The following is a 14,523-nucleotide window of genomic DNA, read 5'->3' on the forward strand; positions in this document are numbered from 1 at the left end:
CGGCCCGGAGCATCCGCCGGGCGGGGAGCGGAGCGGAGGCGGCTGCGGCGGCGGGCACAGGGCGGGGCGGCCGATGGCGGGGGGGTGAGGAGGGGCCGTCGGCAGGTGCGGGTCGGGCGGGCGGTCCGCGCTGGCGGGAGGATGCGCGAGTACAAGGTGGTGGTGCTGGGCTCGGGCGGGGTGGGGAAGTCGGCGCTCACGGTGCAGTTCGTGACCGGCACCTTCATCGAGAAGTACGACCCCACCATCGAGGACTTCTACCGCAAGGAGATCGAGGTGGACGCCTCCCCCTCCGTCCTGGAGATCCTGGACACGGCGGGCACTGAGCAGTTCGCCTCCATGCGGGACCTCTACATCAAGAACGGGCAGGGCTTCATCCTCGTCTACAGCCTGGTCAACCAGCAGAGCTTCCAGGACATCCGACCCATGCGCGACCAGATCATCCGCGTCAAGAGGTGACTTGCCCGGCGGCCGCTCCTCCGGCGGCCGCGCCCGACGCCCACCTGCGGCCCGGCCCGCCCCGCCGGGGCCTGCGGGCCTCCCGCCCCCCCCTCCGTGCCCTCCTCCCCCGCCCCGGTGCCCGGATCTCCGGCCCGGGGGCTGCCCACGCCCGCTCAGGTGCCTGCCCCGCGGCTCCCTTCCCTCGCCCGCCTCCCTCCGCCCTCCCCCGGTGGCAGGGCATTGCCCCCATCCCGCCGCCCCCTCCGCAGCCGCGCCCGCAGCCCCGGGCTCCCCGTGGGCGGGCGCCGGCCGGGGGTGGCGGAGCGGGGGCAGGGGCCGGGGGCTCCCGTGGTTTCCGCCGCTCGCCCTCCCCCCAGTTGCGTGTGCGGGGAGTTTGGGGTGCTCTCGAATGGAATACGGTGGAGAATCTGTCCAGAGGCTGGAAGCGTGGGGGCAGAGAAGCAGTTCCCCCAGTGGTGTATCGGGTCAGCCAGCCCTCCAATACACTTTCTTGGTGGATGTGCTGTGGCCGATGTGCAGGGGAAGCACCTGGATGCTTTCGTGCGGCAGGCGAGAGATCTGCCTGTTCAGATACCTGCATAGGTATTTCCATGAACTTCCCACTCTTAAAAGTGCAGGACGCCAGCTTCTTTCTCGGTGGAAGTGACGGCTGTGAGTGTTAGGCCTCATGTGTGCTGGTGTTGCTCTTAAATTTCCCACGGTCTCGTTGCCAGCCGCTCTGTTAGGAGCAAGCCCACGGTGGTGAAACACCGGTGCCTATTGCCAGTTTGTTTTTATAATCGCTGCGTTGTTTAGATGTGCATCAATCAGTCAGATGTCGGCAGCTGAAATGCAGCCAGTCGCGCTAAAAAAAGGGTAGATGCACCATTTGAAATCATAGCAACCGTTTGAACCAGAGCGTAGATGAGAAAATGCCGCTGGCCAGATCGTCGCAGACAGAGGTCTGTTACTGCCCGTGGAGAGAGGCTGTAATTATGTCACAGAACTGGTTGTAGCTTTGGCTTGGACATCTGAAAGGGAAACCCTTGTAAATAACTTAGTTGGACCACATCTGTTGGATTTGCATCTTAATGTAGAGTAGAGCATAAAAGGTGGTGATAATAATAATAGCTAATCATATGGTCGGGTATGGTCTGTTCACAGAAACTGCCATTCCAGACCAAGGCCTGGGGAAGATGTATTTTGAAATTGGGGAGGAGGGTGAGTAGGGGAAAGGGGAGGGAGGAGGCAAAGCGCTGCTATTTTTAAAGACTTGCAACTTTTTCATGGTGGGTGTTTCTTAATGTGTGTCCTGACTCTTTCAGTGGAGATTTCTAAAGACCAATGCGATGGAGTTATTTTGAATTTATTATGGAAACTGCATTTTCAGTATCCTTCCATTCTTATCATTCGCACATACCTTACGGAAGAAGGTTTTTTCCTTTAAGTAGCTCGGGTAGACTTTATTCATTAATAAATGCTTTTGGTTTTCTTATATTTAACCATCACTAGAAATTCATTTAGCTTCTGAATTTGTATCTGTGGCTTTTGCAGCTTGCTTTGTACCTTGTGCTGTAGCATCTGCATTCAGACCCCAGCTGACCAGCTGTAGATAGGTGAAGCAGAATAGAAAGCAACTTGTACATCCATAGTTACATTGACTCAGCACTGCTGAGAGTGGGTCTGAATGCTGCTCTCATTTTTCATCTGCCAGCTCTTTTACTGCAAGACTCCAGCTTTTGGCTTTTGGTTAGATATTTTGTGAGACATATGAGCAACATTGTAATCCTAAATTTCATTTATGCAAAGTAATCTAAATGCAGCTGAAATCCTGAAAATTTTAGCAAGCCCAGATAATTTTAATTGAGTTGTAGTTGAAAGGAATATGATGCATTAAAGGGATGTAGCTTCAGCAAGGGTACCAGATTTTTACTTGTTAACTTGCTTGATTTACATATGTGGGTTGTGGTGGGGGTGTTATGTTTTGGAACTTAGGTTCGCAGGCAGTGTAAGACCTAATGTGCTGTAGACTTAAGCTTGCATCTTTCTTACCAGTTGAACCTGAAAAATGCATATTTACAGATACAATATGCATCTGTACAAGGACTTCTAAATTATAATTTACAGTTGCAGAAAGGCATTTAATCCATGCTGAGAAACAAATAATCGTTGTACTATTTTCTTGGGGGTTTTGGATGACAACTGTATGCTTATATTGATACAAAACCGTATTCTGAAAAATCCCTGAACTTTAGTTGTTGGCCAGGTCTCTAAGTGGTAGGGATCTGTGCATTTTACATATTGTCCTTGCTATTTTGTTTTATTTTCAGATTAAAGAATCCCTGTGTTATACCATAATTAGAGAGTAATTTTAATTACACTCCCAAGAAGTAGAAAAGCCAGTTGAAATTCCCTGTTTGGGTTAAGAGAGTCACACTTGAATCTTCTGCTTCCCTGGTCTTACCGCCACATACCAGGCCAGCTAAGCTAAGCGAGCTCTTTGCCCCACTTGATGAATCTGAGTGACCTTAGAGGAATGAATGATATGTTCATGAATGAAAGAGAGGAAACAAGTGGACCTTCACTTAACTCTGAAGCTTAGTGGTTAGAAGAGATTGAGATCACTCTTGCCACTCTAGTTTCTGTTCTCTTTAAATGGCTATTTAATATTAGCACATAAATAGGCTTAGTCTGAAATCCAGCTCTGCCAGCTTGCAGAGAACTCCCCTAATGGTAAAACTGTGAAGTTGAGCTTCCTTGTGTAGTGTCTGTAGGTCTTGCATCCCTTTCAGTCATGGTGCACAGCTTTATCAAGAGTGGAGGATGTCTCCATGGCTTTTGAACAGGTAATTAAAAGTCTTTCTCGGAAAATGTTTTAAATGTAGACTGTATTCCTCTTCTCAAAGTAAAAACCAAATTTTGTTTAGATCTTTCTAAGAGAGAGTCCAGGTGCTGTACCTTGAGAAGGGAGCCCTGCCAGTTCTGGGTGGACAGGTGCACCCCCAGCAGCTCTGCTTAGACAGAGGATGAGGAGGAGGAGGAGGTTTCAGAGGTGCTCACTGTGCTCTGGGCTGGAGTTTCCTGCAGCGCAGAGTGCTGCCAGCCTTGGATGAAGGATCACGGTGGTACAAAATCACAGCTGCCATTCTTCCTCCAGATGCTTCATCTGAAACGCCTTGATCCAACCCAGTTTGGGCACCTAGAACTGGTTTCTGAACCCTGCTTTTGCCAGATAGGTCCTTTAAGCCTCGTTTCTTGATTCTTGCATATGCTGAAGGTTTGTACTGCTAGGAAGGTGGAGTGTGCATGAGGCAGCTTTGAAGACTACTTATTTTCTGTATTCAAGAAGGATAAAAAGAATCAGCTGCTGCTTTACTGCCTCCTGGTGAGGTAATACACAAAGTATGTCACCTGTGCATTGGTGGGTGCTGCAGCTCTGGGGCCTTCTTCCTTAGATTTACAGGCTTGGCAGCAAAGAATTGTTTATGCTGCAGACAGAACTCACCATAGTTTCAGAATGAGCTGTTTTCTGGAGAAACCTTCTATTCATGAGAGCAGGGCTAAAATGGATGAGTGGGCCCATGCCAACAAAGGTCTGCAGTGAAGGAAGAGCAGAAGCTGTCAAAAGAACAGATTGGAAGTGGTGCACCCCAGTTAGATGTCGAGATGTAGAAGTAATTAGGGAGTATGAAGATTAGGTAGTGCAAATTTTATTTTTGTGGAAAAAGGAGTTGGATATCTTCTAACACTTTTGTGATTGTCTGTTGTGTGATTAGAAAGCTCTCTAAAGAGAATGTGCTGGTATTTGCCAAATACTGAATTTTAATTTTTAATATGGCTGCCAATGTTTTTCTGTTATGAAGGTATGTTTAAAATTCACTGGGTATCAATTCTAGGTGCTTGCTTAGCCTTCAGTAGTGTAATTTCTTGATCTGTTCTACAGGCATTTTTATAGTGTTTTTTTCAGTTGAACCCCAAGAAATAAGAAAGTATTATTATTTCTATTCAAGCAGAAAATTAGTGCCTAGAAGTAAAAGCAAACTCAAAGTTATTTCTGAGTTCCTCACTTGTAGTAATTTCTCTAGATGTCTGACCTGTGCTTTAAGTACAGGACTGTTGCATTCACATTTTAGAGACTAACAGAGCCTTCTTAAGTATTTCTCAAAAGGGCTATTTTACTCCAAGTAGTGAAAAAAAACCCTTCTTTTCATTAATCTAATGCTTTTTCTCTAGAAGAAAAAAACCCAGAAAATTTATTTTATTTAGATTGGCTGGAAATGTAGCCTAAATTATATAAGTATATTGCTATGAAATGTCACAGAAATCTGAGTTGAGTTGACAATGTTCTTTGTAGCTCTGGTTTATGATCAGGATGAAAAATCTGCCTCTCAGTCTAGGGATTCTGTATAATACTAAAACATACAAGAGATGTAATTATTGAAATTTATTAATTGTGAAATCAGCATCTTCAGTCGTTGATAGTTGATGTATTTAGTGACTTAATGGTGATTAAGTCCGGAAAACTATATTTGAAATTACAAATTGCTCAAAAGTTTAGTTGAAAATATTGCTTTCCAAATACTTTGAAATCAAAGTAGGGTTTTTATTCAAAGAACATAAGACCTCTTTAAACAAGGTCGAAGTTTTCAGTTTTCTGAAGTTCTGTGTGTGCTGCATCCTTATTTTCAGAAAGTATTTTTTTCTACTTTTGAGAAGTAGTTAGAGGATTCTTCATAAACACTGGTATTACATCTTCAACCACAAACATGGATTCAACCTTTCAGGAAGAAACACCAAAGCGTTTGGTAGAAGTGAAATATGGAACGTCCTGTTTCTTCTGCAGTGTACTGTATGCAAAGCTTGACTAATGTCTAGGGATTTTCATAGGTGCTAGCTGTGTAGAGATGGCAGAAATAAGCACACACTGAAATCTTTAAGTCCTTTTTAGGAAGAGTTCTTTTTCTTGCAATCATCTTAGTCTAATGGATTGTGTTGAGTACTCATCTTCAGGTAAAAAAAGGCAGAGTGGATTAAAAGCATTCTCCCCATTCTCCCCTTGGTCAAGCTGCCAGCCACTCTTGTGCACCCATGAGATGAAATTTAGGACTTCATTGGAAGAACAGATTAACAGATTCTAAATCTCAGCAAACATTTGCACATATTTAAGTACAATAGAAGAACTCTACTGGTCTCCCTTTTCCTTCTTTCTTTCTTAAGGGACACCTATGGATAGCTGCTTATCAGGTGGGAGCCACACCAGTTTATAAGAACAAAATGTGAACACTTTAAGCATCTGTAGAGATATAAAGGAGGGGTAAACAGAAGTAGTCAGATATCAGAACTTACAGCTGTCTGGCCATCTCTTGTGTTTTATTGGGAAGCTGACTCGTAGACTGTCCTCTAGAAAGTGTCTGTAATAGAAAGAGCATAACTCAGATTTGTGCTCTTGTGTTTTTTAAACTTTAGAGACCAAAAGAAGCATTGTATAGAGCTTAGATTAATTTTTTGTGTGTGTGAATCTACCTTTTGTTTTAATTTGAAATTAATGAACTAATTCTGTCAGATAAAATTATAGGTTCCTACAAGTCTTATACAGACAATCCTCTAAAAAATGTCTGACAATGTGCAATTTTAAGCTATAGAAGACTATTTTAAAGTCGTTTGGCTTAGTCTTAAAATCAGATATTTCAAGGTGCTCGTGCATCTTCAGAACATGTAACCTTTAATGTTTTCCTGTAGTAACTTTTGAATTTAATTACATATTTGCAGTTCTCTTGACTCTTCCCCCTCACACTTTCCCACTCTCACACTCTTGATAATCTGGAATATTCATATTACTTTGAATTTCTTTCAGTGGAAAATGTGAAAATTGGAGACAATGCTTATAACCAAAGTGTTCTAATGTGTTGGGGTTTTTTTGGCTCTTTCCCTGCTCCCTACCATCCCCACTGCCTAGTCCAGATAATTTTATAGGTATTCCTTCCCAAGTTTTATTTATTTTTCTCTGTAAGGTAAAATGACATGATAGTTTTCATATCTGAACACTGAATATGAATATTTTTTTATCCCCTCCTGCTTTTTAGGTGTTCTTTGGACTTTTATTGAAAAAGCCAGGTAGGCAAGCTCCTTTTGTATGCGTGTTTAGTTTAGATTGTGCTAGTTTAGAGTATAGTGCTTTTTTTTTTTTTTTTTTTTTTTTTTTTTTTTTTTTATGATGCCTGTATTCCTTAGCATCATCTTCTGGGGTTTGGGTCTTAATTACTGCTGTAGCTTATGTTCTTGTAGAGATGTGTGGATAATTTTTGGATAGCTACAATTATCAAATAGTAGAACAGTATGTGGCAAGACTTCTTAAATTTGTTTTTGGTTGTGCAATATTGCTTGATTGTGTCTGTGTTGTAAAAATGTCATTTAATGTGCTAAAGACCAAGTATTATCATGACTTTAATTGCTTTCTTAACTTAGTTCAGTAATAAAGCATTAATGCTTGGGGTTGAATGTTTTCTATCTTGCTCTTCATTAGGCTGTTTTGACAAAGATTTTTGAATATTTGGAAAATTTTATTTTAAAAAAATCATTGCTCATTAGAATTTCTAGTTTTGTCTTTGAATTTCTTATTTTGCGGAGAGGACAGTAATTCTTTAAATACTGGTTTTTTATAGCCAGCACAGTTGTCAGTAAGTTTAATATTTTCTTCCAAAATATTTCTTCAGTTGGATAGTGTGTGGATAGAAATGAGTTTCATTCTTTGGTCAAATGTCAAGCAATCTGGGTGACATTATGTTTAGTTAAAGCTTCTATGTTATCAGGCATACTTTTTAGACCAGAATTTCAAAAATAGACATTCTTTGGCTGTTGGAAGTTTTTAAATTAAAATGTGAAATGTCTGAGTGGGTGGATCTCCCAAAAAAAATCATCAAATCCTTCCATTAAATTTTATTTCTAGTTTTCTTCTTAATAATTGAATGTCAGATTTTTATTTCTTGTACCTAAGAAAAAACCTGGGGTTACTGGTTATTTAATTCCTGGAGCATTACAAGTGTTGCTCAAACAAATTTTTTTTCCTCCTGTAAATTGTGTAGGTGGTATGTGATGATAACGTTTTGAGAGAGAATAGGGAAGCAATCGGGACTGCAGTGCTAAATTATCCTGGCACGTAGTGACTTGCATAAAGATTTCTGTATAAAGAATTTAAGGTAACAAGAACTGCAGCTATCTGCTTCTATGGGCTCTCTGATTTTTTAGCTTGCTTCTGCTCTTTTTTGGGGGGTTTGGATTTGTTATGTTCTGCTCTGGGTTTTTTTTCCAGAGGTTTCCAATACAGAACTAGTATTCAGTTTTTGCTGCACTAAGGCAAACACTGTAGTCTAGGTGCAGTTTACAATGATGAGTGCAACTTGGACACTTTCTATGTCAGTGGGTTGGATGCATTTTGGCAGCTTTTGGCAGCTGTGTTGTCTTAAATCCTAGTCTAGACAAGAGAATTAAAGGTGTGTTATGAGCATGTTATCCTTTCTCCCCATTAATGTCGTAAGGCTCACTCAGTACAGTTGGGTGCTGTAGTCTTCAAAAAGGCAGTGGTGACAATGTTTTAATTACTGTCTTGGTTAGCCCTAGGCTGGCTAAAAGATCAGGTGAAGGACAAACAAAATGAATGTTTTTAGGATTGATTAGTTTGTTTTTAAATATCACTTGTGTCTTGTAGATGGAACTTAAACAATTTAAAAATATTATTATCTTCTGCAAAAGTCATGGTAATGAGGAAGACATCAAAGCATTTTTAAAATATTAGGATGCAATAGTTAGGGTAGTGGTCTGTGGTAAAATAAAATACAGTTCTTACTTTAAAGAATGGTTTGGGGACTTCCATTATTGTTCTGGTTAACAGGTAGGCACCTTAACTAAAAGATAATAGTGTTTGAGATTCCCATGCGAGTTTCAACTCAACTACAATTTAATTTGAACTGGAAATGAATTGGATAAGGCACTGAACTTAAGTGCTCTGAATGTTGTGAAGAAGAGCTTTGATCCTGGATTTATGATTAATTGCAAGAAAGGATGCTTTCAAGAAACAGCCAAATAGGTCACCACTAGCCTATAAGCATGTCTACTGAATTATGAGCAAGTTTTCATAGGAGAATATTTGAACTGTTTGCCCTCTTACCCCTGATATATTTTACAGTAAAGAGTGTAAGCCAGGACTGATCAACCTACTTTATCTGATTAGATCTGGTTGCAGTTTCCAGCACTGCTGTAACATCTTTTAAACTGCTGTACAAAATCTTACTTGAAACGTTTTATAAAATAATTGGAATGCTTCTGTCTTTTCAAAAAGCTATGAACTTTATAAGACTGATACAGAAATGCATAAATTCTCTCCTCAGCAATTCCTTTTCTTTTGAAATGTCCTTACTACGTTTTTAATTTAATTTATAAATTTTAGAAACTCCTTGGTTTTGTTAGAACTAAACAATGAATATAAAATATTGGGGATTTATACCATTTTCCCCAGAATTTATAAATGAGTGGGAAAAAAAATCTGGTGGGTTTTTTTTCACCCACCTCTGTATTTAATGATGCAAAATGCTGAAGTGTATTTTTTTTAAACTATGACATCAATCCTAATTTGTATACTGCTGCTTGTAAATACATGTTTTTAGGAAGGTATGTTTTCAGTCTGTGGATTACTTTCCAGTGCCAAAAGAACTTGATGTGTTAATAGGATTTCCTAGTAGTCGTCTTCTATCACCAGGTTCAGAATTTTCCCCTCTTCTGCTGAAATAATTCTGCTGAAGTCCTGTCACACAGTGGTGTTTTGTGATTTATTTGTGGGGGTTTTTTTTAACTTCAGGAATTCAGGTTGGGGTTTTTTCTAATAATTTGGAGGGCAGAAAATGATCATGTTGAACTATTTATTCTGGAGGATTTTATCAGATGCCTTTCGTACCCTTCTAACCCCACAAAGCAAAAAATCTAAACTGGTCTGAGTGTGTTTCAGTCTCCAGTTAAATCCAGGCTCTCCATCTCAGTGCTTAAAGAAGGCATCTGCTCTGTTATAACAGTCTCAGGTGCAGTTAGATTCTTGGTAGCTGACATGCATGTCACTCCCTACAATGCCTGGAAGAGAGGAGAATGAGTCACCTTCTGCTGGGTTAAGGCTGCTGCAGTCCACTGTCAAAGTCCAAGTGATAATGTGGAGTGAGTCCTCCCATTGCTTTCTTCCTTTGGGTATGGTTTTAGGTTTGGAGGGAGGGGAGTGGTGCTTGTCAGCGTGGTACCACTTAAATCTGTTCAATCTGCTTGGATTCTGTAGCAGATGAGCTCCTCAGGATGCATGGAGGCTTTGGAGGTAGGAGAGGTTGGTTTTGTTATTGCACCAAATGTGCAGGATGCAAGCAGGCACTCCTGGCATCAGTCTTGTGAACATGCAGTGCTCTGGAACAGATGCCTTTTTAAAAATATTTTTCCCCAATGCCAACCTTCTCTTTTTATGAATTTCATTTAGAAATAAATGAGACCTGGCCCTTACAGGAAAAAAAACCACTTAGCTATTTTGGGTCATTTCCTTAGGAATCTGCTTTGTTCTAAGGTTTATAATACTGTTGCAACAAACCACTCAAACTACCAAGTCATATATACAGAATCTTTTCTCTTGACAAACAGGCTTGGCCACGGGTCAAAACACTTAAAAAGAATGGGATAGAAATGGAAGTCAGTATGTCACCATGAAATATTATGGTCACCTGGACTAGGGGAGTCTTCTGGTGATCATTAACTATATGGGATATCAATTTTGCATTTTTGCAATGACTTCCTAATCTAAAGAGAATAAGCAGCCCTGAGAAATCACTGGGTACCAGTCCTGGTACCCTTCCTTATCTTGTACATCCAATCTTTTTCTGATGTTCCCTTGGGATTTGTGAATTTGCCTTCTCGTGTTTGTACTTACCTTCAAAGTGGTACATCTTCAACAAAAAGATTGAAGAATATTTTCTGAACCTCTCTTGCAGTTGAGTGGTTAGAGCAGTCTTCTGGGAAAAGCAGATGTGAAACTCCTGTGACCGAAGGAGGTGTGTAGTGCAGGTCTGTCACCTCATTGATCAGGGTTGTAATCGCTGTACTATGTTAAGTGTGAGAAACAGCATTGACACCACTTGCTTTTATTCCCAGGGCTTTCTGTGGAAGTGATACCTGTTGTAGATTTGTTGAATATCTTACTACTGTTGTGTTAGTAGCCTCAGTAAGCAATGTTTAGTGAATTAGGGCCTCTTGAGGGACTTGGCTGCTTGCATAAGTCTGCAGAGACGATAGGTGTGTGACCCCAGTTTTTTTCCAGTATGTGGCTCAGCTGGGCTTGCACAGCTCTAGGCCTTCAGACAGATAGATAGCTTCTTTTGAGAAAAGCTTTGGGTGGGTGCAACTTTTCAAGAAATTTATTGGGGAGGGAGAAATTTTGTGGAACAGTCTCCTGGTCATGGGCCTTTAAATGCTTCTGGAGTCCCAGTATAAATATTTATCCACCTCAGTTTCACTTTCAGACCCAGAAACATTTGCCATTAGAATGAGTAACTCTCTCTACCTCCTTTTTTGCATCAGTTTTGTTCTGTATGTTTTGAGCATTGAGTTTCTGAATGCCTTTGTGTGACTCTTTTAGTATAGAATATGGAGTAGGCCACAGCCTTGATGATCAAATCATCCACAGCACAGGATAAACAAGTCTTGTACTTCAGATGCTTTCCTTCTCTAGAAGGAGTTGTATGCACAGCTTATATTATATTGGTGATTATAAAATTTTATTTGGAGTAGAATCTGCTTAGGTGTCTATCCTTATACAAATAGTTGTCTGAGGGGTGATAGACTCTTTCCTAGAAAGAAACTGGAGAATATGATGATATCAGGATAACCTGTCAAGAGTCCATAGACTTTTAATGTTAAGTATCAAAGAGGAAGAAGCTTGGTTAGTTTGCCTTCATTAGGTATCTCTTCTGTCTCTTAGTTTGGATGTCTGCAGCCTCACTTAACATCAGAAGCTGCAGGTGCTCAGCAGTCTCCTTTCATGCCATCTGTTTCGCCAGCAGCTGGTATAGGTTAGCCATGTGAGAGAATCAATAGCCTTGTGCTCCTTGGTCCTTGATGTTCTAGAAAATTTAGGCATGACAGCACATTGTAGAATTGCACTCAATCCAAATGTTCCCAAAATTCATTAAAACTGGGGAGAAGCCAGGCTGCCTGCTTTGTGTGGCTGTGTTTTGATGGGAGTGGGGTTCAAGAGTCCTCAGCTGCCTTTAAAGATAACATAATGATTCAGCTGATAATTTTGCCTGGACTGAATGAATGGGTATCTATCTAATGGTCTCACCTTCAGTCTGGTACCATACAGGATGTAGTTGTCCCATCTAGGATTTTGTAGGCTCCGTTGCACAACAAAGTATCACTGTCTTATTATGTTGTTGTTGCAAATTTCTGAGTCTGTTTTACTATCTAGCGGTTTGTAGACAAACTTCTTGTAACTGTTTTATTTCTCATGCTCTCTTGTAACCAGATCTCTTAGCAACCAAAATCAGATACTTGCTACCTGTCAGATGAGTCCGTTAACGAGGGTTGGCAAGGAATGCTGTTCCTGTTGCCGCTCTGAGTTCCAGTTTTTACATTGTGGGAATGGTCCTGCTGCCACCAGGCCTTTTGCCCCAGATTCTGCACTGACCATGTAATTGGGTGACTTGCTCCTTCTCTGTGTGAAGGTGGTTTTCAGGAACCACAATGAGCAAATGCAGTCCTTAGACAGTCTCCTGATGGGCTGGAGCAACTGTTCCTTTAATCTTTTTGATTCACACTGTTGATTGCACCTGTAATTGCCAAGAGTTCAACTACTGGGCTGCAAGGGTGGTTTGCAGACAGGACATGTGAACATTTTATGGGAAACTGTCCCTTTCTCAAGGGAAGGAAGTGACAGGCCCTTGCAGATGAATGAACCTTCCATCACAAGACTAAACTGTAGCAGTCATGTTAAAAGGGTCTGTATCTCTAAAAATTATATCACAAGAAGCTGAAGATAAACATCATGGTAGCTTGATGGTGGAAAGGTGGTTTATCCAGACTGCTTTGTCTTAGGTACTTTAGTAACTCTTTGAACAAATCCATGCAATTCAGGTTTTACCTACCAAAGTTTACTATGTGACTCTCTTACGGAAAGGAAAACAAAATATACTGAAAGCTACCATTGGAGTACTTGAACTTAAAATCTCCAAATTGCTCTGGAACATAAGGAAGAGGGAAGGCAGGTGCTATGAATTGCAGGGCTTACTAATGTGTCCCTAGGCTTGACAAGGACACATTGTTGAAAAAGAAACAACCCTGTGTTTACAAAGTTTTCACCTCTGGAAAGATTTGCTGTATTGTAGGCTCTACAGAGGAAAGTATGAGTTTTGAAAAAAGAAAATATTTCCATGGCTTCTCAAGAACTTGGTCATTCAATATAATTGCTGCAATTTATTGCAAGATGTTGCCTTTTCTATTTTTTTCTCACAAACTATATTTGGCAAAAAATAAACAAAAAAGAGAAAAGCATCCTTTTTTAAATGAGTCTATTCAAGGTGTGAAATCTCATAACTTGGGGAATGTTGAATTTCTCCTCCAGATAGTTTTTAATCAGAAATAGTGACTGCCATTGTGGTAGCTTCATCTACCAGAGAGGGACAATGGTGAGCTCAGCCTTGGATGAAAGCTGAGAAGGCACACCTTGGAAGGCCATCATTACTCTCAAATTCAGCAATTGTATTGCCTTCCTAGCTGGGATAATTAGTCTGGTAATTGAAGTTTGCATTCTTCTCCAAGAAATGATCAAAACGCTTGCTTTGAAAGATTTTGTCTGTCAGCAAGAAATGTGGTTAGATTAAAAGGACTGGGAACAGTCTAGGCTTCACACCTCTGCACACACCTTCAGATTAATTGGAATGGCCTTTCTGAATAGGACAACTTAATGTAGAAAAAATAATTAATGAACTATTTTCAGGAAATTCCAATTACCAATTAGTGATTCAATGAAGAAGGTGTAATGGACACAGGGGAGTGTATACAGTACCTTTAAACATAATCTCTTTCTTAAAAGAAATCCTTCTTTTTCAAATATTTCAACATTTTTCTAATATTTTCTTACTGTTACTTTTGAGGGTTAAGTATACAAATTGCCATCCTTTCTGTACGTAAAGTGTGACAAATAGACATGTAAATATTGGGGTAATATTTTGTGTCTTAGAACAAAATTAATTACATGGGGTTTTTTTTAAATTAAGTTTGCTCAAAAAGAGAGACAGTTAAAATGTAGGTAAAACATACACACAAATATATCCATATATGTACACAAGAGGTTTTCAGTCTTTTGGCCATCTGGGGTCAGGACTCAGGACAAAAGGAAAAAAATAATGAATGGATTCTATCAGGTTCTGCAGTCATCTTCTGTTAAAAAAAATTAAAAAAGGCTTTGTCTACATGTGAAAATTCTTTCACCAAATTGCTTCTGAACAAATTTGTTTAAACTAGTGTAAAGCCACGTGGTTTGTCTCATACCCAATTTGAGCAATATGAAAATTGGTATCCATGTGGGAATTTGCAGCATTTTAAAGAAGTTTCTTAGGTTTGCCTGGCTTATGTTTGCTTCCCTCTGAAAAAAAAAAAATGTGTCAGTAAGAAACCTCAGCACTGATTTAGCTCTGTTTCCCTCTCTCACACACTTGTGCAGGGGTTGCTTTTTCTGTCCTCCCTGTCTCTGGGTGTCCCCAGCCATCAGCCGGCACACGGCCATGGCAGAATGCCAGCGCGGAGCCGCTCCGCTGCCCTAGGGATGCTGACAGCCAGAGCCCTGGGCTCTGACCCCGGTGCTGCTGACACAGCCTTGGCACAGCCAGGGTGCCCACATCCCCAGAGATGCAGCAGCCCCAGGGGTCAGCCTTGCTGGTAGGGTTAACAGGTACAAGATAAAACAGTCTGCAGGCTTGACTGGCTGCCACAGAGTGTCTTCGTGGACAATAAAATGGCTGTCAGACAGGTTAGTAAAACTCTTCTGGGAAAGAGGAGCTTTTTATA

At 40.9% G+C, this 14,523-nt stretch overlaps 1 protein-coding gene across 1 annotated transcript in view; it reads left to right on the forward strand.

Annotated features, from left to right (window-relative positions):
* The first annotated feature begins 101 nt into the window (after nt 1-101).
* RAP2A (RAP2A, member of RAS oncogene family) overlaps nt 102-14,523 on the forward strand; it is a 30,957-nt gene continuing 16,535 nt past the window's right edge. Inside the window, exon 1 of the mRNA XM_059839258.1 lies at nt 102-455. Coding sequence (XP_059695241.1) covers nt 142-455 — 314 coding nt within the window. The 5' untranslated portion in view covers nt 102-141. The remainder of the gene's footprint in view (nt 456-14,523) is intronic.

The sequence above is a fragment of the Haemorhous mexicanus genome, chromosome 2 (assembly GCF_027477595.1).
Source record: "Haemorhous mexicanus isolate bHaeMex1 chromosome 2, bHaeMex1.pri, whole genome shotgun sequence".
NCBI classification, from domain to species: Eukaryota; Metazoa; Chordata; class Aves; order Passeriformes; family Fringillidae; genus Haemorhous; species Haemorhous mexicanus.